Source organism: Sus scrofa, chromosome 2 (assembly GCF_054392235.1).
Source record: "Sus scrofa isolate SSC_HxYL_T2T_F1_AM1 chromosome 2, Sscrofa_HxYL_maternal_Yorkshire_Landrace_v2.0, whole genome shotgun sequence".
NCBI lineage: Eukaryota > Metazoa > Chordata > Mammalia > Artiodactyla > Suidae > Sus > Sus scrofa.
Window position 1 is genome coordinate 89,807,988 of NC_139384.1, and position 24,053 is coordinate 89,832,040.

At 55.6% G+C, this 24,053-nt stretch overlaps 1 protein-coding gene across 4 annotated transcripts in view; it reads left to right on the top strand.

The window, feature by feature from the left end:
• ADAMTS2 (ADAM metallopeptidase with thrombospondin type 1 motif 2) overlaps positions 1-24,053 on the top strand; it is a 223,945-nt gene that overhangs the window by 176,438 nt on the left and 23,454 nt on the right. For all 4 annotated transcript variants that reach the window (XR_014837944.1, XM_021084334.2, XM_085013617.1 and 1 more), the window contains 9 exons: positions 2,877-3,033; positions 5,224-5,329; positions 6,045-6,188; positions 6,729-6,861; positions 8,140-8,253; positions 14,442-14,587; positions 17,774-17,949; positions 19,089-19,222; positions 23,348-23,471. Coding sequence is in view for 3 of the 4 variants with exons in the window: in XM_021084334.2 (XP_020939993.1) it covers positions 2,877-3,033; positions 5,224-5,329; positions 6,045-6,188; positions 6,729-6,861; positions 8,140-8,253; positions 14,442-14,587; positions 17,774-17,949; positions 19,089-19,222; positions 23,348-23,471 (1,234 nt within the window). In the remaining variant the exon portion in view is untranslated. The remainder of the gene's footprint in view (positions 1-2,876; positions 3,034-5,223; positions 5,330-6,044; positions 6,189-6,728; positions 6,862-8,139; positions 8,254-14,441; positions 14,588-17,773; positions 17,950-19,088; positions 19,223-23,347; positions 23,472-24,053) is intronic.

Below are 24,053 nucleotides of genomic sequence, written 5' to 3' on the forward strand. Positions count from 1 at the left end.
TGTGGTGTGAATTCTGGCCCTGTCGATCCTTCTGGGACCTTCAGCAAGTTACCCTCACTGAACCTTAGGGTCCCCAGTAAGATGAGCACGCGTTAGCAAGGGACAGCAGAATAAGGCTGCTCATACCAGTTACAGCCTGCAAGACCCCCTCTGGGTCAGGCAGGCCCTGTCTGAGGCCCCTGACATGACTTCACGCACTTCTCCCTCAGATCATCTCTTTGGGGGCAGTCGCGTTGTCACCCCCACCTGACAGGACAAGGGTATGGCCTACCGAGGTCTCACGTGCATGGCTGAGAGGGGGCTGGGCTCGGCTGCTGTTCCACTGGTTGGGGAACACCAGCTCCAGGCTCCTTGGCTGGATCCCCTCAGGGTGCCCCATGCCAGTGGTTCTCCACAAAAGGCAATTTTGCCACAACCCCCCCACCCCGCCACCACCTTGGTAGCATCTAGCAAGTAGAGGCCAGCCCCCACCGCAGAGAATTTCCTGGCCCCAAATGTCAGCAGTGCCAAGGTCAAGAAGTGCGCTCGTCCCTCTTGAACCCAGCAGGTCTGGACTCCACTTCCACACATGCTGTCCTGTTTTGTGTCTCTGGGAGGGCAGGTTGAGTGGGAGACCTTCTGGGGTCAGGGCAGCTGAGAAGGCTTTGTGGGGCTGCAGTCAGATCCCCAGGACACAAGCCAAGGGACAAGGACAAGGAACATCATGGATGCTGGTTACCATGGATGGTAGCACCTGAGCTCCCAGTTCAGTGGTGCCGTTGTTCCCACTTTGCGGATGGGGAGCCCAGGAGAGTGAGGTAACTTAAAGAATGTAGTGTGGGGAGAGGAGCAGGCCTCCAAGCCAAGAGCCCCAGTCTAGCCAGGTGAGCCTCACCTGTCACCTACAGGTGCCCTGTGGGTGGGCTTTGTGGTCTGTGGGGCACCCGGATATGTGACTGAGCCTGCAGAGCCTCCAGGCTGCTGGTCCTGCTTTGCTCTTGTCTCCTTGACAGAGGGAAGGAAGAGCATAAATAATTCAGCACATTCTAGAGCAAACAATGGAAATGTCAGCCTTGATTGGAACAGAACTTTCAGCCCAGATCCTAATTGATTTGTTTAAGGGGGGACCCCAGAGGCTGTCTGGGGCCTCGCTGGTCCCCTTTGACCCGGTGCCTGGGTTACTCAGAGCCACACAGCCCTGGGATCTCTGTGTCCCTCCCACCGCTGAGCACCCACGCCGCCTCTCCTGTGGCAGCAGCGCCACCTGGTGGCCACCTCTGGTGCTCACCCTTCCTTTCCTCCTGTTAAGGGAGATGGCCCCACCATTGGAAGTGGCGGGGTTTCCAGGCCCACCTCCATCTCTTTCTAGAGGTTAGACTTCAGTGTGTTACTTCAATTGTCTGATATGGAAAATATTATAATAACAACATCTATATCTGAGGGCAACTGTTTTAATTGGATGATATGTGTGAACCCAGAGCCTAGTGACCTGCTCATAGTGTGAGCCCTGATACATGGACCCCACAGCTACCATCCAGCCCCAGGGTGCAGAAATGCCCTGTCTGCTGTAAAAACAGCCCCGCACTGCACTTTGCTCTGGACAGCTGGTGCCCGCGTCTCCCTCAGAAGGAGGGAGGCTGGTCTGTGAGGGCCTCAGCCAGTTCTGGGGCCATCCCCTTGCTGCCCCCTGGAACACCATAGCCTTGTGTGCAGTGCCCAGCCCAGCACAGGTGGGAACAGGCTGAGTCATATGAAAAGTTTTCCTAGAGAAGCCAATGCAGGGAGGAGCAGGTAGCCAGGAGACGGATAGATAGGGGTCTTTGGGGACAGGAGGAATGCAAATGACCACAGTGAACTGGGCGTGAGACTCTTTTCTTTTTCTTTTCTTTTCCTTTTTTTTTTTTTTTTTTTTTTTTTTTTTTGCTTTTTAGCACCGCACTACAACATATGGAAGTTCTCAGGCTAGGGGTTGAATGGGAGCTATAGCTGCTGGCCTACACAGCCCCAGCAATGCCAGATCTTAGCCGCATCTGTGACCTACACTATAGCTCATGGCAACGCCGGATCCTTAACTCACTGAGCAAGGCCAGGGATTGAACCTGCATCCTCATGGATACTTAGTCAGATTCATTTCTGATGAGCTACGCAGGGAGCTCCTCCCTGAGAGTCTCTTAATTGCAACAGGCAATGCTCCCAGCCTCTCTCCATCACATCTGAAGGAGAAATGGATGAGTCTTCTGTCTTCACTTGGCCAAGGGCTACAGCCTATGCATGGAATGGAGGGGTCTGGGGTGCCCCAGAGAGCAGGGCCCATATGAGGACTGTGGACATGGGCCGGGTGGCAGTGGAGTAGGGGGAGATCCCATTAGAGCTCAGGTGAGCCATGTGGGTGCCAGACCCCCTGGACCCTCTGCCTGGACACCTGTCTGTGAGGAGCCCTTTGAGGCAGGTGGACCCCACGAGGAGGCTGGTGGTCTCAGGCAGATGGAGGAGTAGATTGAAGAAGGGTTGGGCCTGGGGTGCAAGAGGCAGAAGCTTATGGGCAGTTGTTTAGGGGGCTGCCACCAGGCAAGACTTGCTTCAGCCGGGTATTTTTTTTTTGGTCCTTTTGAACCTCAGCTCCACTGACCTAACTTGAGTCCCTTGAGGCCCTTAGACGGCCTCGGAGCTTTGCTCCCACGTCTTGCCAGGAAGTGTGCAGTGACTTCGTGCAGGTGGGTGTGGCCAAGGAGCCTGTCCATCCAATCAGGAGAATGGAGCCAAGTGGGAGGTCCTGAGAGGGACCAGGCTCAGTGTCACGTGGTCCAGGTCCCCAGTCAGTGAGGTCTGCTCAGCTTGCACCTGGACCAGCAGATGCCAACTCCTCTCTCTCTCTCTGTCTTTCCTGCCCCTTGCAGTCCATGAGCCTCATTGAGATCGGAAACCCCTCTCAGAGTCTGGAGAACGTCTGCCGCTGGGCCTACCTGCAGCAGAAGCCGGACACTGGCCACGAGGAGTACCACGATCATGCCATTTTCCTCACCCGGCAGGACTTTGGGCCCTCGGGCATGCAAGGTGAGCCTCGCCCTGCGGGGCCCACAGGAAGGAGGGCGGCTGAGCGTGAGCCCCTGGCAGTCTTGGCCGGGCTGGGAAGGGTGTCCGGGCAAGGGGACCTGTGTCAGGCACCGGGCAAGCACTAGTGCCCTCTTGGCTCTTGAAAACCACCAGGGACTCTGACACTTTCCTCCAGGAAGCCACATCTCCCCGGGGCACAGCAAAGATCAGGAAGAGACCAGACAGGACATGAGGCTGAGCTTCACAGTTGTTTGCTTCCCCTGGTTTTGTTTTTTGTTTGTTTGTTTTTGGTTGTACCCACAGCATGCAGATGTTCCCAGGCCAGGGATCCAACTACCACCACAAAGGCGACCAGAGCCACAGCAGTGACAACTCCAGGTCCTTAACCCACTGCACCACCAGCGAACTCCTCCCCTAGTCTTTTGTTTTTATCTTTTTCAGCCATACCTGCAGCATACAGAAGTTCCCTGGACAGGGATCAAATCCCAGCTGCAGCTGCAACGCAGGACCCATACCACAGCTGCAGCAATGCCAGGTCTCAAACCCCCTGCACCACAGCAGGAACTCCTGGGCTTCTTTATCCTGTCCAGGGGCAAGCGGCAAGGCCCGCTCGCTGGATTTCTTCCTTTTGGAGCAGGGTCTCAGCATCCCACCCTCCCATCACCCTCCTCCTCCCTGTGGCTGTGAATGCTGTCCTGTAAGCCTTCCCTGGGGACAGCTAAAGACACTCTGTGAGCTTGTCTCTGTGGAGGTGCTAGTTCAATCCCCAACCTGGCACAGTGGGGTGCTATAGCTGTGGTGTAAGTGGCAGCTCTGACTCGGATTTGATCCCTGGCCTGGGAGCTTACATTTGCTGTGGGTGAGGCTGAAAAAGAAAAAGAAGGAATTCCCATCTGTGGCTCAGTGGTTCCCCAATCCGACTAGGAACCATGAGGTTGCGGGTTTGATCCCTGGCCTCGTTCAGTGGGTTACAGATCCTGCATTGCCGTGAGCTGTGGTGTAGGTCGCAGCCAAGGCTCGGATCCATTGTTGCTGTGGCTCTGGCTAGACCAGTGGCTATAGCTCCGACTTGACCCCCAGCCTAGGAACCTCCACATACCAAGGGAGAGGCCCTATAAAGACGAAAGACAAAAAAAAAAAAACAAGAAAAAGACAAAGTGTGTGGGGGCGGAGAGGGGAGAGAAAAAGACACCCGTGATCAGGCTCAGCCCAACTGGGGGGACCAGCCAGTCCACAGACCGGTCATACCCCAGAGAGGCCTTCCTGCCTTCCAGCTCCCTGTCAGGCTCCATCCCAGCTGCTTCCTTGGGCCACGCACTGTAACTGGGCCGGTAAAACCCACTGCGTCCCCTCACTGTTACCTGCGAATTCAGCAAGCCCTTGATGGGGTCAGGTGGCGCGGGAGGGTCCTAAGCTCTCCTGTTGTGGGGCATTGCCTCCTGTGCTGCCCTCCCCACCTTCTGCCTGTGGGGGCGTCTTGCCCCTTCCTGACTTGTACCCGACAGACCCTGGGATCCCTCGGCAGGAATGTGGCTCAGAATCTCCTTGGCCAGAGCGCCTGGTTCCCAGGTGGAGGGCTCCTAGGGCCTTGTTGTCTGTGGCTGCTCTGCAGCCCCGTCCAGGTGGCCAGTCCCCTTTCACGACTCAGCTGGGCAGCATGGCACGTCGGCTGTCCAGGCCCAACTCTGCCCTTGAACAGCTCGGGGCCACTGTCACTGCAGCCTTCTCTGCGCTCTGGCCATGGGTCTGACTGGGGTCTCCCGGAACCCAGAGCAGCCACGGGGGAGCCAGAGAAGACCCCCCGAGGGAGTGGGCTCAGGGTGTGTGGTCGGGCACAAGGGCCAGGGTGCCTGCAGCAGCAGCAGGAGGCATGCTGCCCAGGGGCCGAGGGCCACTCAGCCAAGAGGGGGAGGTGGCCTGAAATAGAACAGCGGGCAGGGGGCCACTGAGGGGCACAGCGTCCTGCTAGGTTACACCTGGACTCAGGAAACTGACTGGCTGTGGTGTGGCCCCTGACGGGCACGTGGCTGCCCTGGGTGGGGACGGGGCAGTCTCCTGAGCTGTGCCAGCCAAGGGGGAGGTGACTCTGCTCGTTTTCTCAGAGGATGTTGAGGGGCGTTGGGTTCAAAGTTCCCAGTTAGGGCAGGGTTCTGGACCTGGGAGCTGGAATCGATCTCTGTCTCCTTCCAGGCTATGCTCCTGTCACCGGGATGTGCCACCCTGTCCGCAGCTGCACCCTGAACCACGAGGATGGCTTCTCCTCAGCGTTCGTGGTGGCCCATGAGACTGGCCATGTGTAAGTGGCCTCGCCGTCCCTGCTATCTGGGGAAGGTGGAGGCTCCAGCGTTCCCACTTCTCCTCTGTGCCCTGAGAGGGACAGGCCCTGCACAAACAGCCCTGAAGATGTGATGTCTTGACCCTATGCTGCACAGGGCAGGCCCGAGGCCCCCTTTCTATTAAGGGCCAAGCAGGAGCTGGGGGCTTTCCATCCATTATGCCATTCAAGCCGCTGGGCAGGGGGGTCTCCTTACCCCATGTTACAGATGAGTAACTGAGGCTCTGAGGAAGCCTTGCCCAAGAGCAGAGAGCTGGAGGTGGGGAAGCCACCCCTCTGCCCAGAAGTTGGGGAGAAGGGGACATGCTCCAGGCGCCACCTAAATCTTGGAGCTGTCTAAGCATTGATGGAAAAACTTGCAGGGCTGCTGGGTATGGAGAGGGCACCTCGGCCTCCACTGCATTCTCATGCAGCAGTGCTCCACCTTGGGGACCGGATACCTGAGGGGGCTTCTGCTGGATGCTGTCACCCCAGAATCCCCTGGCTTTAAGAATCTAGCTGGTAGAAAATAGGTACCGCCTGGCCCAGGACAGACCAGGCCAGCTAAGGTCTGGGGTGGTGGTGGGAGCCAGCTGCGGGTGGTTGAGGGTGCCCTCCAGCGTCTCGGCGGAGTGGAGCTGACGGGTGAGTGCAACCAGGTGAGGGTCCAGCAAGGCTGCCTTGGCTCCCCGCACAGGCTGGGCATGGAGCATGACGGGCAGGGCAACCGCTGCGGCGACGAGGTGCGGCTGGGCAGCATCATGGCACCGCTGGTGCAGGCAGCCTTCCACCGCTTCCACTGGTCCCGCTGCAGCCAGCAGGAGCTGAGCCGCTACCTGCAGTGAGTACCACCCCCCATCTCCCAAGGACAACCCCAAAGTGCCAGACTCAGCTCTAGGAGGGCACCTGAGCCCTCAGACCTGGGTCCTCCAGCCAGGAGTGTAGGGGAGGAGCTGGGGGCTGGAGTTCCCATTGTAGCACAGCGGAAACAAATCTGACTAGGCATCATGAGATTGCCGGTTCGATCCCTGGCCTCACTCAGTGGGTTAAGGATCCAGCGTTGCCGTGAGCTGTGGTGTAGTTTGCAGACGAGGCTCAGATCCTGTGTTGCTGTGGCTGTGGTGTAGGCTGGCAGCTGTAGCTCCAATTAGACCCCTAGCCTGGGAACCTCCATCTGCCACGGGTGTGGCCCTAAAAAGACAAAAAAAAAAAAAAAAAGGTGGGGGGTGGGGAGAGCACTTCAGGTCGGTTAGAGGAGATCCTGTTGTTGATGCAGGCAAGACCCCCTCCCCGAGGCTCCATGAGGGGCCTCGGCTGCCTCATGGGCTGGATGGCCAGCCTCACTGAAGGCAGCTTGTGGCGCCCCTGTGTCCCCTCACAGCTCCTATGACTGCCTGCGAGATGACCCCTTCGCCCATGACTGGCCGGCGCTGCCCCAGCTCCCTGGGCTGCACTACTCCATGAACGAGCAGTGCCGCTTCGACTTCGGCCTGGGCTACATGATGTGCACTGCGGTGAGTGTCAGAGCCCGGGACACCTCTGGGGACTGGGGGAAGCCTGCCCCGGACCTGCCTGGCTTCTGGGAGGTAGCTGATGTTGGGGTGACTCCCGAGGACAGGGTGGAGCAGCCCCCCAAAATGGCAGCATCTCCTTCCACGCCCGTCGCTCCTGACCTAGTTGGTACCCAGTGCCCTCCTGGCTCATCTAGACATGGTCCAGGGCAGGGAGCACACAGGTGACAAGGACTATGACCTGGAGATCAGCAAGGGATTGGGGGGGGACCTAATGAGATCCATGTGAGGGCTTCCCGGAGTAAGTGAGGTATAAAGTGGCTAAGTGGGAGGAGGAGGCATTCCAGAAGTCAGGGACGACATGTGCGAAGGCTTAGAGGTAAAGCAACATAGCAAGCAACACAGCAAGCAGAGGCAACATAGCAAGCAGTTGTTCCCCAGTGTCCAGTGCCAGGACAGAGCTGTCGCTTATCAGAACTGAGTGTGTCTGCCGATCGAGGCTCACCCCGTGAGTGGCAGGGGCTTTAGTGATGGTTAGTGTTTGCTCTGTGCTCATCTCAACTGCAAAAAAGGAAGTAAACAAAGCAGTCCCCTTTTATAGATGAGGAAACTGGGACCCATAGAGGTTGGGTAACCAGCCCAAGGCCACACAGGAGCAAGTGGTGGACTTGGGTGTTGATGCAGGTAGTCCAGCCCCTTGCACAATGGCCTAAGGAACAGAGTGGGCTTGATTCTTAGCACGGTGACTCACTGGGATGGAGCGCTCTGGAAAGGGGAGTGGCATAGCCAGATCTGAGTTTCAGCGGGACGAAGTTATGGAGGAAGGGCCATGAGGACGGAAACAGAAGTCCAGAGGACTTACTGGAGCAGAGGGGAGGGCTCCGGGAGGGATTCAGGTGGCGGAGTGTTCAACAGGAGAACCGCTGGTATGACAGCCCCTCCCATCTGGGCCAGAGGGATGCCATCCAGCCTTTACGCCAAGTACACTGGTGCCCAGCTTTCGGTTCAGGCTCCATGAGAGGTGCAGCCACCAAGGCTGGAGGCTGGAGGCTGGGGAGGCCAAGCAGCCCCCATGAAGGTCATGAAGCACCGTGCTGTATACTCAAGGTTCTCACAGCCCCAGAATCACACAGAGTTCTGGGCACCACACAGGCCTGTCATGGGCAGCCGAGTCCTTCCTGGCTCTGCAGCTGTGTAGGAGGACACTGGATGACAGGTTGGCACCCTGGAGGGTCCCCGAAGTGGGAGGTGAACTGGCTAGCTGCTGGTGCTCTCTTCCAGTTTCGGACCTTCGACCCCTGCAAGCAGCTGTGGTGCAGCCACCCTGATAACCCCTACTTTTGCAAGACCAAGAAGGGGCCCCCTCTGGACGGGACCATGTGTGCACCTGGCAAGGTGAGTCGGGCAGAGGGCAGGCACTGTGACAGAGATCTCCAGGGACAGGCCCCACAGGGCCCTCGGAGTAGGGCTGGGGGCCTTCTCGGGCGACCCCTGCCTCCTTTCTAGTAACCCCGCACTCCACACTCCAGAGTCTCTGCCCCTGAACTTCCAAGCACTTTCTTCTGTTGGAGGGAACCTGGTGTCTCAGAACTCCTTGCTGTGCTTCAAGCTCCCCCTCAGAATGCCCTCCTCTGAGAACCAGGTTTAGGGTTCCAGCAGCCTTTGGTCCACTCTGTACACTGTGGGTGACTGGGTCACCTCACCTTGAGGCCCACGTTCTGGTGGCCACTGGATCCCCAGGCCCAGCATTAAGCTTGGCCTCTCCATCTTCTGTGCCATGGCCTTTGCCTCCTGGTGGGCAGACTTGGCTCTGGAGGTAGCTGGATGGCCACCCACTAGCACCTGCCTGCTGCCCCAAGCCCATTTCCCACCTTTTGGTATAAGGAGCAGAAAGAAAAGCTTCTCATTCCCCCAGCCTTCCAGCACAAACTCCGAGCCTGATTCTTACTGGTTCAAATGAAATCACATGTCCAATCCTTGGCCAATCGCTTGCTGGGGGCCTGGCTTATGCAGATGAGCTTGAACGTGGGATAGCACCCAGTGGGGGTTCAGCCCACCCAAGCCACCCAGATGAGCAGCACTGGGCGAGACCTGGGAGAGCGTGCTGTGTACCCCAACATCAGGTCTAGAGAGGCACCGTAACCACGAGGGCCTGCCTGAGGTTCCTCCACCACAGGCATGAAATTCTGCTTTATTCTTGTCCCTGGTGGAGCTTCTTAAAGATATGTATTTCCTGGTCCACCCTGAAGGTTTTAGTTTGGGATAAGGATTAAGAATTGTTTTATTTTTAGGGAGTTCCCGTCGTGGCGCAGTGGTTAACGAATCCGACTAGGAACCATGAGGTTGCAGGTTCGATCCCTGGCCTTGCTCAGTGGGTTAACGATCCGGCGTTGCCGTGAGCTGTGGTGTAGGTTGCAGACGTGGCTCTGATCCAGCGTTTCTGTGGCCCTGGTGTAGGCCAGCGGCTTCAGCTCCTATTAGGCCCCTAGCCTGGGAACTTCCATATGCCGCGGGAGCGGCCCAAGAAAAGACAAAAAAAAAAAAAAAAAAAAAAAAGAATTGTTTTATTTTTGGATTTTCCCTGTGGCTCACAACAAGAATTGTTTTATTTTTGTTTTTCATTTGTAAACATGGAGTAAAATTCACATAACATAAAATTCACTACTTTGACCACTTAAAAGTGTGTAATTCAGGAGCTCCCACTGTGGCTCACTGGTTAACAATCCCGACCAGTATCCATGAGGACACGGGTTCAATCCCTGGCCTTGCTCAGTGGGTTAAGGATCCAGCATTGCCGTGAGCTTCAGTGTAGGTCACAGACATGGATCGGATCCCATGTGGCTGTGGCTGTGGTGTAGGCTGGCAGCTGTAGGTTCGATTCAACCCCTAGCCTGGGAACTTCCATATGCCGTGGGTGCAGCCCTAAAAAGACCCCAAAAAAGTGTGTAATTCAGTGGTGTTTAGTACATTCACAATGTTGTGCAACCATCACCACTACCATCTAGTTTCCAGAACTTTCTGTCACCCCAAATGGAGACCTCATTAATCAGTCTCCTCCCTCTTCCCCTTCTCTTTCCAGCTCCTGGTAACTACTAATCTGCTTTCTGTCTCTATGGATTTGCCTAACCCGGAATTTCATATAAGTGGAATGATATATTCCTTTTATGTCTGTCTTCTTAGCATAGTATCTTCAAGGTTCATCTGTGTTAGATGAACCTTGAAGTGCTTTGTTCTTTTTTGTGGCCAAATACTATTCCACGATATGGATATAACACGTTTGTTTATTCATTCACCATTTGGTGGACACTTGGGTTTTTCCCACCTTTTTATATTTGTCAATAGTGCTGCTGTGAATATTCCTCTGTGTGTTTTTTTGTTTAAAGACATGGAATCGGTATTTGAAGAGGTGCCCCAAGTGGTTTAGCTGTGCCCTCTGACTTAATGAACTGTCAAGTTTGAAGATAAGATGTTCTTAGTATTTCTCCAGGAACCTAGTAATGCCAGAATGGACCTCGTAACCCTCTTCCCTGCAGGAGCTCGATGGAGGGTACAGCATGCCCCCAAACATTTGCCATTAACTCCATTGGGGAGCTCAGTAAAAGCTGAGCTGAAGGAGTTCCCTGGTGGCTCAGCAGGTTAAGGATCCAGTGTGGTCATTTTTGTAGTGCAGGTTTGATCCCTGGTTCGGGAACTTCCATTTGCCACTGGCACAGCCACAAAAAAAAAAAAAAAAAAAAAAAAAAAACTGAGCTGGAGAATGAGACTAGCTCAGGATGTCTTCCTACCCCAGGCTGTCTATCCCTCCTAGTCCAGCCCTGGGTGGGGAGAGGATGGGTAGAGTGAGAGCAGACCCTGTGCAGGTGTGCTTGCTCAGGGGTGTGGGACTGGCCCTCATGCAGGAACCCTAGCCACTGACCAAATGTGGGCCAAAGAGTGCCTGACCCCCCAGGTGACTGGCCCCTTTTTCCTGGGCAGGAGGAGTGTGGGGGGCGGTGGGGGGGGGGTCTGGTGTGGAAGGTGGGCAGATATGGCTAAAGTCCCCTTTCTCACAGAAAGCACTGACCTGGCAATGGCCCTTCACTCTTTGGCAGCAGGACCTTTCATTCATTTAGCCCAGTAAAAACCCCATCATTTTATGTATTGGAAAATACGGTTGTGCTGATTGAGGAGGTGGAGCTAGGGCTTAGCTCAGCCTGCCTGGGTTCACAGGGAGCACAGGCAGAAAGCTCAACTAGATCAGGGATATCCCATGTGTGGAGAGAGATGAGGGAGGGTCCCTCCCAGGGTCGATGGATGAGAACCCTCTGCCTGTGTGTGCTTGTATATTTCAGTATCTTACCTAACACAGTACAATCTTATATTTGGAAAGCAATCTTCCTTTATCTCTTCCTTTCCTGCAAGAACAGCCACAGGGGCTAGGAGAGAGGCGAGGACAGAGCAGGGGGAAGATCTGGGCAGGTTGGAGAAATAGCAGCTCATCTCAGGGACCCAGGCTGCGCCACACTCAGGTGGCCCTCTCCGTCCCTCTCTGCCCTCACCCCAAAGCCCCCAGGGCAGGGGTGGCACAGCTCTCAGGCTCTGCCCGGGCTCCTTGTCCGCCGTGGGCCATCCCAAGCGTGCTCCCCCATCTTGGCGTCCATCACCAGGTTATACCTCTGCATACAGTCTTCTGTACCCACCATCTCCCAGAGATGCAACGGGGTAGCTATAGTCCATCAGCAGACGTGACCTGGAGAGAAGAGAGCAGAACCATAGTTGAGCAGCTTCCGCTCTGTGCCCTTCGGTTTCACGGCTCATTCACTGTCTGCCTGGGCTGCACACTGTAGGGCAGGGAGGGCAGGGTGCAGAGCCCTGGGCCTCAGTGAGATGAAGTGGTGAGGATCTGGCCAGTGGGTACACACCTTTCTATGAATCAAGAGTTTGAGGGGGGCGGTGAGCTTGTGCTCTTGGACAAAGATGTGGGCAGTGGACCTGAGGACTAAGCCGATTCATCACCTCAGCTCGGTATTCATTCATTCATTCATTCATGCACTCATGTGTTCATCCACCTGTCTGGGTGTCAGGCCCACGCTGCCTCCAAGAGACCTCACTGTCTATGGGGGACAGCTGTGAATATGACAGGGCAGCCGTGACTCAGTGCTGAGGGAAGGGATGGGGAGTGGCCTGTCGGGAGCTCAGAGGACCTTCCAGGTCAGTGACCCCAACCAAAGCCTGAAGAATGGAAAGAAATAGGACCAGCACTCCAGGGCGGGGCCCTCACTGAGTGGGCGCAAGGCGAGGAGGGCCAGGGAGGGTAGATGTGAGGAGCAGAATGCATTAATTCAACTCTATTGTTTAAAATACAGTGTTGGGGGAGTTCCCGTCGTGGCGCAGTGGTTAACGAATCCGACTAGGAACCATGAGGTTGGGGGTTCGATCCCTGGCCTTGCTCAGTGGGTTAACGATCCGGCGTTGCCGTGAGCTGTGGTGTAGGTTGCAGACGTGGCTCGGATCCCACGTTGCTGTGGCTCTGGCGTAGGCCAGTGGCTGCGGCTCCGATTCGACCCCTAGCCTGGGAACCTTCATATGCCGCGGGGACGGCCCAAAGAAATAGCAAAAAGACAAAAAAAAAAAAAAAATACAGTGTTGGAATTCCCCCTGTGGTGCAGTGAATTAATGATCTGGCTTGTCTTTGTGGCCGCCCCGGTTTGAGTTCCAGCCCAGCACAGTGGGTTAAGGATCTGGCGTTGCCGCAGCTGCAGCATATGTGGAAGCCTCGGCTTCGATTCAGTCCCTGGCCTGGGAACTTCCACAGGCCGTAGGTGTGGCTGAGAAAGGAAAAAAATATATATAGTGTATTACTAGAGAAATTGAGAAGTAGTAAGTCCAACCCATGGGGATGATTGCCATTGAAAAGACGGTTTGTTCCTCACAAATCCCAAAGGGAGGAGCCACAGGAGGGCCACACAAGGAAATGCCAGGATGGGTTGGAGAGCAGAGGTGGTCGAGAACCGCAGCACCTGCAGAAAGGAACAGCAAGGCCAGGAAAGCGGTCTTAGGATTGGCTAGCATCAGTGATTTCAGTGGGCTCTAGGGTATAGGGGCTGCCCCTAGTCATCTGGTACCTGGCCCTGGAGTGGTTAAGACAAGAGGATAAGGGAGTTCCCGTCATGGCGCAGCAGAAATGAATCCGACTAGGAACCATGAGGTTGCAGGTTCCCTGGCCTTGCTCAGTGGGTTCAGGATCCGGAGTTGCCGTGAGCTGTGGTGAAGGTCAGAGACACAGCTTGGATCTTGTGTTGCTGTGGTTGTGGTGTAGGCTGGCGGCTACAGCTCTGATTAGATCCCTGGCCTGGCAACCTCCTTATGCCACAGGTGCTGCCCTAAAAAGCAGAACAAATTTTTAAAAAATTTAAAGAGAGAGAGAATGCAAAGCCTTTTAAAAAAGACTGACCATGGGCTCTCCTGAGAAGGCATGGTGGTTCTGATTGCATCAGTTTCACAAGGTGCTTGTGGAACCTGAGTGTCTGTGCTGAGTGGGAAAAGCCAGTGGCTATTTTGGAGAATCGAGGATTATTAAACGTGGTGGTAAAAATTTCTAACTTCGTAGCCTTCCTATCTGGAGAATAAACTCCTTTAAATAAATTTAAAAAAAGAAATATAGTTCATTTACAATATCATGTTAGTTTCAGGTGTACAGCAAAGTGATTCAGAATGCGTGTGTATATATATGTATGTATATATATATGGAACTTTGGTAGAAAAGGCAGATGCTTTAAAAACAGTCTTAATCTATTGTTGAGGAAATAATCGTTCTTGCTTTTAATGACCTTTTATAATGAAACAGCTTTAAAATTAACAAAGCACAGGGCAGTATGACCACTAAAGAATATATGTGTGTATACATTCTTTTTCAGATTCTTTTCCATTATACGTTATTGTAAGATATTGAATATACTGAATACAGTTCCCTGTGCTATACAGTCAGTCCTTGTTGTTCCAAATTATTTATGTATGTATGTATATATTTATTTATTCTTTTTATGGCCACACTTGTGGCATATGGAGGTTCCCAGGCTAGGGGTCCAATCGGAGCTGTAGCCGCCGGCCTGCACCACAGCCACAGGAAAGAAGGATCTGAGCCACGTCTGTGACCTACACCACAGCTCATAGCAACGCCAGATCCTTAGCCCACTGAGCCAGGCCAGGGATTGAACCTGTGTCCCCATGTACACTAGTCAGATTCATTACCGCTGAGCCACAACGAGAACTAAATTGCTTTTTTACTTAAGTAGATCTTATATGTCTCTTGAGTCCCTGCCTTGATGTGCTGCTTACATCTTTATAAATGGCCCTGTGTCACCAGGCTGGCTGGTGGCTTCACGCCGCAGATGAAGGTGTGGGGCGGGCGCTGGCTGATGGACAGAGTAGGTGGAACAAGGCGCAGAGGATAGTGGTCGGGGGAGCTGGGTGGACCAACACCCGACCAGGCCCTGAGCTTCTAGGGGTGAGTGGGGTCCGAGCTCCCTGTGCCTCCAGGGCCTGGTAGTCATCACGGGCGCTCCAGGCTGAAGAGCGGGGGCATGTGACCTTGTGCCTTTCAGCACTGCTTTAAAGGACACTGCATCTGGCTGACACCTGACATCCTCAAACGAGACGGCAACTGGGGCGCCTGGAGTCCCTTCGGCTCCTGCTCCCGCACCTGCGGCACGGGTGTGAAGTTCAGGACCCGCCAGTGCGACAATCCACAGTGAGTTGGCTCTGATATGTTCCAGCCTTCCTGGGTGGCAGCTGCAGCCTCCAAGGCCCCTCGCCAGCCCACCCTATCCTCCAAGGCCTCTGCAGACCTCAGTTCTGGAGAGGGTGTGAGGGCAGGCAGCCCAGGCCCATCTCACCTTCCCTGGGAGGGGGCTGAGACTTCGGGGAGGGCTCACGCCACACAGGCTGCTGGGAGCAGAGTCAGCCCTGGAGCCTTGGAAAGCTGGTCCCCTCACCGGACCGTCTGGGGTCATTCCCCGCTCCTGGCCCACATCCTACTCCAGACACAACCTGCTCTGCTCTTCTTGGTGGAGGGTGTCAAGGACAGAAGGTGGGGCACTGGGCATAAAGACAGGGGCTCTCTCCAGTGCCCCCTGTGGCGCAGTGGGTTAAGAATCCAACTGCAGGAGTCCCCGCCATGGCTCAGCAGTAATGAACTGACTAGTCACCAGGAGGACATGGGTTCAATCCCTGGCCTTGCTCAGTGGATTAAGGATCCAGCATTGCTGTGAGATGTGGTGTAGGTCACAGATGTGGCTCGGATCCCGCATTGCTGTGGCTGTGTGTAGGCTGGCAATTACAGCTCCAATCCGACCCCTAGCCTGGGAACTTCCATATGCCACAGGTGCATATGGAAAAGACAAAAAGAAAGAAAGAAAAAAAAATCCAACTGCAGCAGCTCGGGTTGCTGCAGAGGCGTGGGTTTGATCCTCAGCCAGGCACAGTGGGTTAAAGGATCTGGCATTGCCGCAGCTGTGGCTGGGATTAAATCCCTGGCCAGGGAACTTCCAAATGCTGCAGGTGGGGCCATAAGATATTTAAAAAAGAAAAAAAAAAAAAAGAGGAGGGTTCTGTTAGGCCCGAGGGTACCAGGAGCATGGGCAGGGGAGCAGCTGTTTGCAATCAGGTGAGAGGCAGAGTCAGCCACATGCCACCCTTGCCCACCTGCCCAGAGGAGAGACAGCCTGCAGAGGCTGCCTGTGGGCGTGCTGGACTTCCTCCTCCACCCACGCTACTTCTCCTGCTGCTCGTGCAGGCCCCATGCCCTGGGCCAGCCTCAGAGCTCCCCTGGCTCCCCTCAGGCACCCCTCAGGCTATTAAACTTGCTTTGAGATCTACAAGACAGGAAGTCAGACGCTCAGAGGCTACGGGGTGCTGGGCAAGGACTGCCAGTTCCCATCTCAGGTGCAGCGCCCGGCATGCAGCAAGCACTCAGCACAGGGGATCAGTCTCTGCTGTGCCTTCAACGCACTGAGGAGTAACTCGGGTCCAGGGCGCACAGCAGGAAGAGTAGATCATGCCTCCCCCGCCCCTCCCCCGGGCCCGAGCTGACCAGGCCCTGACTCCTCATGCCTGATGCTGGGTCCAGCACACTTACCCCCAGGTCCAGCCCTGGGAGATCATGCAGGCTTGGGGGACCCGAGGGGCTCTGTTCTGTCTGTCCCCACCTGCCCACTCTAGGGAATTTTTTACCCCACTGGTTGGCCCAGCCGCCTTGGTGGCAGCAAGGGACAGGGGCAGCAATGACGTGAGCAGAACTGCCAGGCCTGCCTGTGAGCCCATCTATTCACAAACACTGTTAGGCTCAGAGAGTAGCCAACCCCTGGCTAGTGCCAGCCCTCACTCCACGTCAGTGACCAGATGTGCCACACGGAGCTCTGGCCAGGGTTCATTTTCACCAGTCTCACGCACAGCCATGGGGGCACAGCTGCAGTGCCCGGAGCATGTTGGGGTTCACAGACCCCGCACAGCCTCTTTGTCTGCAGTGCCAGGGGCCTCCCCTTTCATGCATCCTCCTGGAGACCACGGCTGAGCCTCACACTGCCCCTCCCCATCTTTAGTTACTGCTCCCTGCGTTTTCCCGGGACAATGGGGACAGCATGAAGACCCCAGAGTTCCCAGCTGCTCCCCCACAACCGGTGCTCGCTGGGTTGAGCTCCCTCTGTGGTCTTCACCGTGCCCTCTCCTTGCAATGAATGAAACTGCAATCTACAGCGCGAACTTGAGCGCTTCACTTTCTCTTCCTCCCCAGCCTCTCCTGAATTCTCCAGCTCACACTCTCTTTTGGAATTCTCATGAATTTCTGTTCAAATCTGTGTGGCTCCTGCCTGGGCTGGCCAGGGACTCCAGCGACAGCCCGGCCCCTTCCTGCAGTTTCCCTCTGCCCAAGAGCCTGTGCTCCCCACACCTACACCACGGCCTGCAGCCCCTCCTGGCAACACCCTTGTGGGTGTTGTCATTGGTCTGTGGTCCCATCAGTTCCTCTGGTGTAAATCTCAAAAGCCACCTTTTCTTGCATGGTCCCCACCAAATACTGAGGCCCTGTGGCTCTTTCTCCACCAATTTCTCAGTTCGTTATTTCTACCAACTTCCCCTGAGAACACAGCACCATTCAAGGGGCCTCTTGGAAGCCAGCTCCTTCCACTGTCCTCTCTGCTGTGCTAAACGATACAGCCCTCATCGCAGGCAGAGCATGACTTTTGCCCAGGTCTCAGGCGGGCCTCGGGTTCCACTTGGCTCTGCCATGCCTGGCAGGTGGCGACACTGAAGCCCCCCAGCTCCTGCCCCAGCCCATCACCCTGCCTGCCAGAGCCTTCTGCTGGCCACCAGCCAGGTGCTTTTGCTGTGGGGTTAGTGCTTTGTGGACTGGTACTGCTCTCAGCCAAGTGAGGAAATTACAGAAATGCAGCCCGAGTTTTCTCAAGACGGAGCAGAGCCAGGGGCTGGCGTGTCTATTGTGCCCCAGCCTTGTGAGGAACACTAGCAACCGGGCTCCACTGCTTGACAGTTTCTCTGAGTTCCCACCCTGTGTGAGGCCCAGGCCCTGCCCGGCTGTAGGAGGAATTCACCTGGCCCCTCCCCCATGGGGTTGGTGGCAGGAGGCGCAGCAGAGCATAAACATCCAGTTGCAGCTCACTGTCAGTTCGCAGCCACAGCGACAGGACGGGTGGGGTGGGGGTGCACAGAGCTGAGTAGATGCTCCCTTTCCAGGGCCCTCGAGGGAGGATTACCAGCCCCTTCTAGACCTGATGCTCCAAGGCTCTGGAGCCTGGGGATTGCCCATGTCCTGCAGGTAGAGCTGCCCCCCACCCCTCCCCCAAGGCTCAGGGATTCCCTCCCACAAGTGGCCCCCGAGTGCTGGCACCGAGCTGCAAGGCCTCTCTGCTTTCTCCTCCAGCCCAGCCAATGGAGGCCGCACCTGTTCAGGCCTTGCCTACGATTTCCAGCTCTGCAACTCCCAGGACTGCCCTGACGCCCTGGCCGACTTCCGCGAGGAGCAGTGCCGACAGTGGGACCTGTACTTCGAGCACGGTGACGCCCAGCACCACTGGCTTCCCCACGAGCACCGGGATGGTGAGCCCCAGGGGATGTGGGCGCTCAGCAGACTGGCCGGGGCTCTCTGGGCCACTTACATGGACACACCGGGCTGCCAGCAGAGCCCACCCGGGCGGGGTGGCTGCCGGGACCCACTCCTGGGTTGAGGGCTTATAGCAGAACTAGAGTCTCAGAAGAGCCTGAGACAACGCCCCCACCCACCCCAGGCCTGGCAGCAGGGGAGAAGGCAGGGTGCAACTGATCCCAGGCTCCTGCAGCCACCCAGTGGACAAGGCTGGAGTTGCGCCGAGGGGGACGTTGGTGGAGTCGACCAAAGAATTGGGTGACATCTAACCTCTCCTCTTTCGGTGGGAACTCTCAGTTCCAAGTGAGTTGAACTGGCTTAAGCATCAAAAGAAATTTGTTGGCTCCTGGAACTGAAAAGTCTGGTAGCTTCAGGCATGAGAGTGTTTATATTTCATGTGAGTTCTCCTCCCACCTTATGATGGAGAAACAGTTTCTGTTCCTTCCGCGCATTGGGCAGGGGGGCGGGGGGTGGGTACTTGGGCCTGCCCTACTGTATCCGGCACCCATGTGTGTCACACCAGCCTGTTGAAAGCCCCACAGGGACGTGCAGGGAGGGAGTGCCAGAGCAGACAGGGTCCCCTTCTCAGGGGGAGGCTGTGGTCTGGCAGAAAATCAAGTAAGAATTTCTGTTTTAGTGATTTCTGAGATAACTGCTGAGAAGGGAAGGTGCCAGGGACAGGAAACTGAATCAAGGGGCATCTGGGGGTTTCAGAGAAGGTTGGCTGAAGAGGGTCTTCGGGAAGAAACCTGGCAAACACCCATTTGCCTTTCCCCTGGGGGGGGGGGGTCTGGGGATCTGCAACCTGGTACCAACAACAGGCTGGCTCGGTTGGGAGAAGCTCAGTCCCATGCACCAGGGTCGCAGAGAGGACTCCAGGCACCTGCCTGATTCCCACCTTTCCCCTTTCTCTTCCACCACCACCCCTGCCCCCGTGGGAGGAGGAGGGCGGGTGAACCGTGAGAAGACCCTAGGGGTTGGGAGTTTCTCCTTAACAAGGTGCTTCTCTTGAGTGGACTTGGGAAAGAAGCTGCTGGCAAAGTGAGCGGTGCTGCCGGCTGTCCTTGCCAACACCCCGCTGCTTCCCTTCCAGCTAAGGAGAGATGCCACCTCTACTGCGAGTCCAAGGAGACTGGGGAGGTGGTGTCCATGAAGCGCATGGTACACGATGGCACGCGCTGCTCCTACAAGGACGCCTTCAGCCTCTGTGTGCGCGGGGACTGCAGGGTGAGTGCCTGGAGGCCAGCACTGTGGGGACAGGAGCAGGGCCAGCCACCACTCAGGGCCTCGGCTTCCTGGGTGTTGGGAGGCTCCACCGAGGTTGAGCATGCAAAGTGCTGCAAAAGACACCTGGATCAGGGTGGGTCTCAGCAGATGTCGTTTCCTGCCCCCAACTCCCTCCCATCTCCCTCCCCCCAACATCCCGCAACCCTCCACCTCATCTCCCTGCACTCTGCTGGGCATCGGACAGCTTACACGTGATCAATAGAGTAGCCCACCTTGGATCCAGTTGGTTTGGCTCTTTGTAGAAATGCCCTGCTGTGTCTTCTGTTACTGTCACATCCTTGGCTTCAATCTTAGGCTGTCCCAAGAAACAGCCGTGGGGCATACCCAGCATACAGTAGTAACATGAGTGCAGACCTGCCTCTGCCTCTAGAAACACCTGGAAGCCTCTGGAGTTTGTGTAGATGAGATTGATTGCAGGTGTCCTGGGGGCTGCCTCTTTTCTTACCTTCTTGAGGAGTGAGCATCTTCAGGATGCCTGGCAGAAAGCCTGGTGGGGTGCTGGGGGCCCCCAGGAGGAGGTGGGGGCAGGGCAGTTGGCAGTCTCTCCATGCACGTGATTTCAGTAGGACCGAAGCCCCAGGTGAAGGAAGCAGCAGGGGGCAGGGAAGAGTCTGGCTCAGCTTCAGCCTGGCAGGGAGGCCAGGCCACATCTGGAGTCTGCTCAGGTTCCAAATACGCAACCAAATCCTTCAAAACAAAGACGCCCGTGTCTCCCCTGTGCCTGTGGGATTTTGATTTATGGAGGTGACCAAATGTCATCACCCAGAGACGTCAGTGCCATTGAAAGAACTCATCACCTACACTTCTTGAGGGAAGGGCAGGCTGCCCTGTTCAGGGCCACGTGGAGAAGCACCAGGTTCTGTTGGGAGGCAGAAAGGAGCAGGGGAAGGTCTGAGCCACAGCTTTTATTGGGGTTTCCACAGGAGAGGCAAGGCAGGGCAGAGTAAATAGCCTGGGACTGGTCAGTTTGAATACTTCCGGCAGGTTTGGGCAGGTGTGGTCTCCAGCTTCCTGGTACCTGGCCCTGGGATGATTTAGGGCAGAGACATATTGGCTTGGTGTGTGAGGATTCAATAAAGGGGGTGGTTGGAGGAATCAGTTGGTTTATGTTTAAAAGGTATGCCCTCTTTTCTGTCCCTAAGAACTGGCTAGCTAGTCCTGGGAGGGGCAGGCTCTCCCTGGACAGCAAGATTTTCAAGACGTCAAAGAAAATATTCAAAACAGTGATTGAGACAGGTGGGAGCTGGGAAAACGTTCAACAATGGAAGGAGCTTTAGAGGGCAGCTGCAAATAGGATACAAACTGAACAGAGAAGAGGGAACAGCCGCTCACCCTCTTAGGGGGCATGGCTAGAGCTTCATTCTTGACATGGACAGCTGGGGCAGAATAAGGTATGTCCTTGGTTACTGAATAGTTAATAGCAGGATGATAGATTTTTGTATAGTTAGAAAATGTTTACATTTATATATGATCATATTGCAAAAGTTAAGGGAAAACAGAGACAGAAAGGAAAGATTGAACACACACAAGAGAGGAGTTCCCTGGTGGCCTATTGGTTAAGGATCTAGCGTTGTCACTGTATGCCCTGGCGCAGCCCCCCCAAAATTAAAAAACAAAACAGCACACACACACAAAGGAAATAAGAGTAACAAAATGAAAGGTAAGAGTTTTTGGTTTTTTTTGTCTTTTTGCTATTTCTTTGGGCCGCTCCACGGCATATGGAGGTTCCCAGGCTAGGGATCGAATCGGAGCTGCAGCCACCAGCCTCCGCCAGAGCCACAACAGCTTGGGATCCGAGCCGCGTCTGCAACCTACACCACAGCTCGGCAATGCTGGATCATTAACCCACCGAGCAAGGGCAGGGACCGAACCCACAACCTCGTGGTTCCTAGTCGGATTCGTTAACCACTGAGCCACGACGGGAACTCCCGAAAGTCTTCTTTTAAAAGAATATAATATCCAAGCGGATGCTGTCCATGAGAGAATATCAAAACGCAATGACTCAGGAAGGTTCAAAGTGAAATAACAGCAAAAGGCACATCCAGAGACTAAAGACACGCATGCATGTGCACACACGGCATGAAATCAGGAATTAAATGAGGCCATAAAGATTCTGATTCCAATTCCAGTTTGGAGGATTTTTTTCCTCCAGTTGTCCAACAAGCAGTTCTGACACTAGCTGGAGTTCTACACGTTAACTCAATTCTGATACCATCTCCTGGAGATAATATCAGATCCCACGGGGTCAGGCTGCCTCCCTCCGCCCACCGCCCCACCTCAGATGCCAATGGCGAGTCCAGGTTGTCACCTGTGCTTCCGACCAACGGGCCGTAGATGGGAAGTTCCAACAGCCCCATTGATTCATTTGCTAGGGTGGCTCACGATCTCAGAAAAACATTTAATTACTAGATGACCAGTTTACTATAAAAGGATATAGCCCAGGATCAGCCAGATGGAAGAGATGCTTAGAGCAAGGTATGCAGGAAGGAGAACGGAGCTTCCAGGCCCTTCCAGGGCGCGCTGCCCTCGCCCAATCGCTACCAGTTCACCAACCCTGAAGCTCTCCACCGCCCCCCACTTTTGAGGAGTTATGGAGGCTCCACTACAGGGACATGATTAATTACATCATGGGCCTCTGGTGACTGATTCAGCGCCAGCTCTTCCCTCCACAGAGGTCAGGGGGTGGGGCCGAGAGGTCCAACCTTCTAATCACATGGTCGGGTCCCCTGGCAGCCAGCAGCATCCTGAGGTGGGTCCAAAAGTCACCTCATTACTATAACAAAAGACAGCTTTACAGCTCTCATTGCAGGAAATTCCAAGGGAACTTTAGGAGTTTTAGGAGGTCCAATCAGAAACTGGGTGAAGACCAAATCTGTATTCATTATAAACCACAATATCTCAACCGCCCCCGGCCAGAGAGGAGGTTCTCCTCTCCCTCCCTCTCCCCCCTCCTCCTGTTTCTCTTCCTGCCTCCTCTGTGTCAGCGCCATCCTTCTCTTGGGTCTTATTCTGTGCCAGACAGCATGTGACTGTTCACAGGGACCTGTCTCCTCCCACCCTGGCAATAGCCCTGGCAGGCCTTGCTGCTCTGACTCTATGTCACAGATGTGGAAACAAACTCAGAGTTTCTGTAAGGCTGTGTAGCTAGGAAGTGTCTCTGTAGTCCCTTCAAAGTCTAGTGACCCTCAAAGATCTTTGTAAGACAAAAGCCAGAAATCAAAGAGCAAAGGGAAAGGAAGCAAGGGGCAGTGATAGAGGAGCTTGAGGAGTGAACTGGCTTTGAGCTTCCTGGCAGCCAGGGCAAAGAGGGAAACCAGTGATGCTGTGGTGTACTCTAGGACAGAGCAGACCTGCTCAGAGAGGTAGTCGTCCCTGCTGAGTGTAGACTTGGATATGAAAGTGGCCCCAGGCAGTGTGCTCAGGGCTGAAGGGTCTGGGGCCCTGGAAATGGTGTGCTATCAGCTGGGCTTGGAGAGTGAAAAAAACAGAGTAATATACCAGGTGGCCCTGGGCAAGGGAACGTCCCTGCTCTGTGTGGAACCATTTTCAGTTCCAGAGTGGACAGTGTTGAGGGGATTGGTTGAGAGAATGAAGGCAAAATTCCCACCAACTCTTGTCACCTCCTGCCTGGACACTCCAGGACAGACTGAGGAGGACAGCGTTCCGGGGGGTTGAGAGGAAGGGGCATCCAGGCCTAAGCTTTGGCTAGGAGCCCTGGGGGCGCCGCTGCCAGGGTGCTGCATGGACGCCCAGGACAAAGGGCAGTAGCCAGGTCTGACTGACATTCATTAGGAGGCCAGCGACCTGTGCCAGGACAGCCTCGGGACACAGCCCTGAGTAGGCTGTGCAGAGTGCCCGCAGGTCACACTGTCCAGGACTAGGGGGAAAGGCCGGTTGCCGGGTGGGCACAGTGGGCCCAACTGGCTCCAAAGTGCCCTGTCCTCCCCCTGCAGCAGGAACTGCTGAGATGGGATGCCCAAAACTGGGCTGCGGAGGGAACAGGTGCCAGGGACCTGGTGGGGAGGGAGGGGTCTCAAGGGTACCCCACACCCCCTCCCCCTGCAGAAGGTGGGCTGTGACGGGGTGATCGGCTCCAGCAAACAGGAGGACAAGTGTGGGGTGTGTGGAGGAGACAACTCCCACTGCAAGGTGGTCAAGGGCACTTTCACCCGCGCGCCCAAGAAGCTCGGTGAGTGTGCCCCTTCCTGCCCCACCCAGCCCCAACTGGTCTGTGGCACCCAGTGGTGGGGTGGCTCTGACGGGGCTCTCAGCTGTTTAGGGAAGGGGGTGTAGGTCTGGGAGGGGGCGGTGGAGGGAGAACCCCAAGTCGGGGACAGCTGGGCCAGACCCCAGGGTGGCCTGGGGACAGGGAGAATGCCGGGTGTAAGGTGCACCGGGTGGGTCTTTATTTGAGGGTACTCTCCCCAGCCCTCCAAGGCTGCCCAGCCACCTCCCACTGACCTCCCGCTGACCCCCCTGCCCCTCCGCTACCACCCCTGGCTGCCTGTCGGCAGGACTTTGCTGGGCTGGTCAGTGCAGCCTTCAGCCTAGGTAGGCCTGTCCCCCCACCCAGGGCCCCAGGATGGGGGTGGGGAACTTGGGGTCCCCGGCTGAGATGGACTCTAGGCAAACAGCCTTCTGGGTGAGCCCCCTTCTAAAGGAGCGCCTCCTCTGGAGCACTGGTGCCCTGGGTGGGCCTAGAGCAGCTGACCACTCTGCCTCTTTCTGAAATGGGGAGAAGCAACTGTGGTTTGCCTCTTTCAGAAGAAGG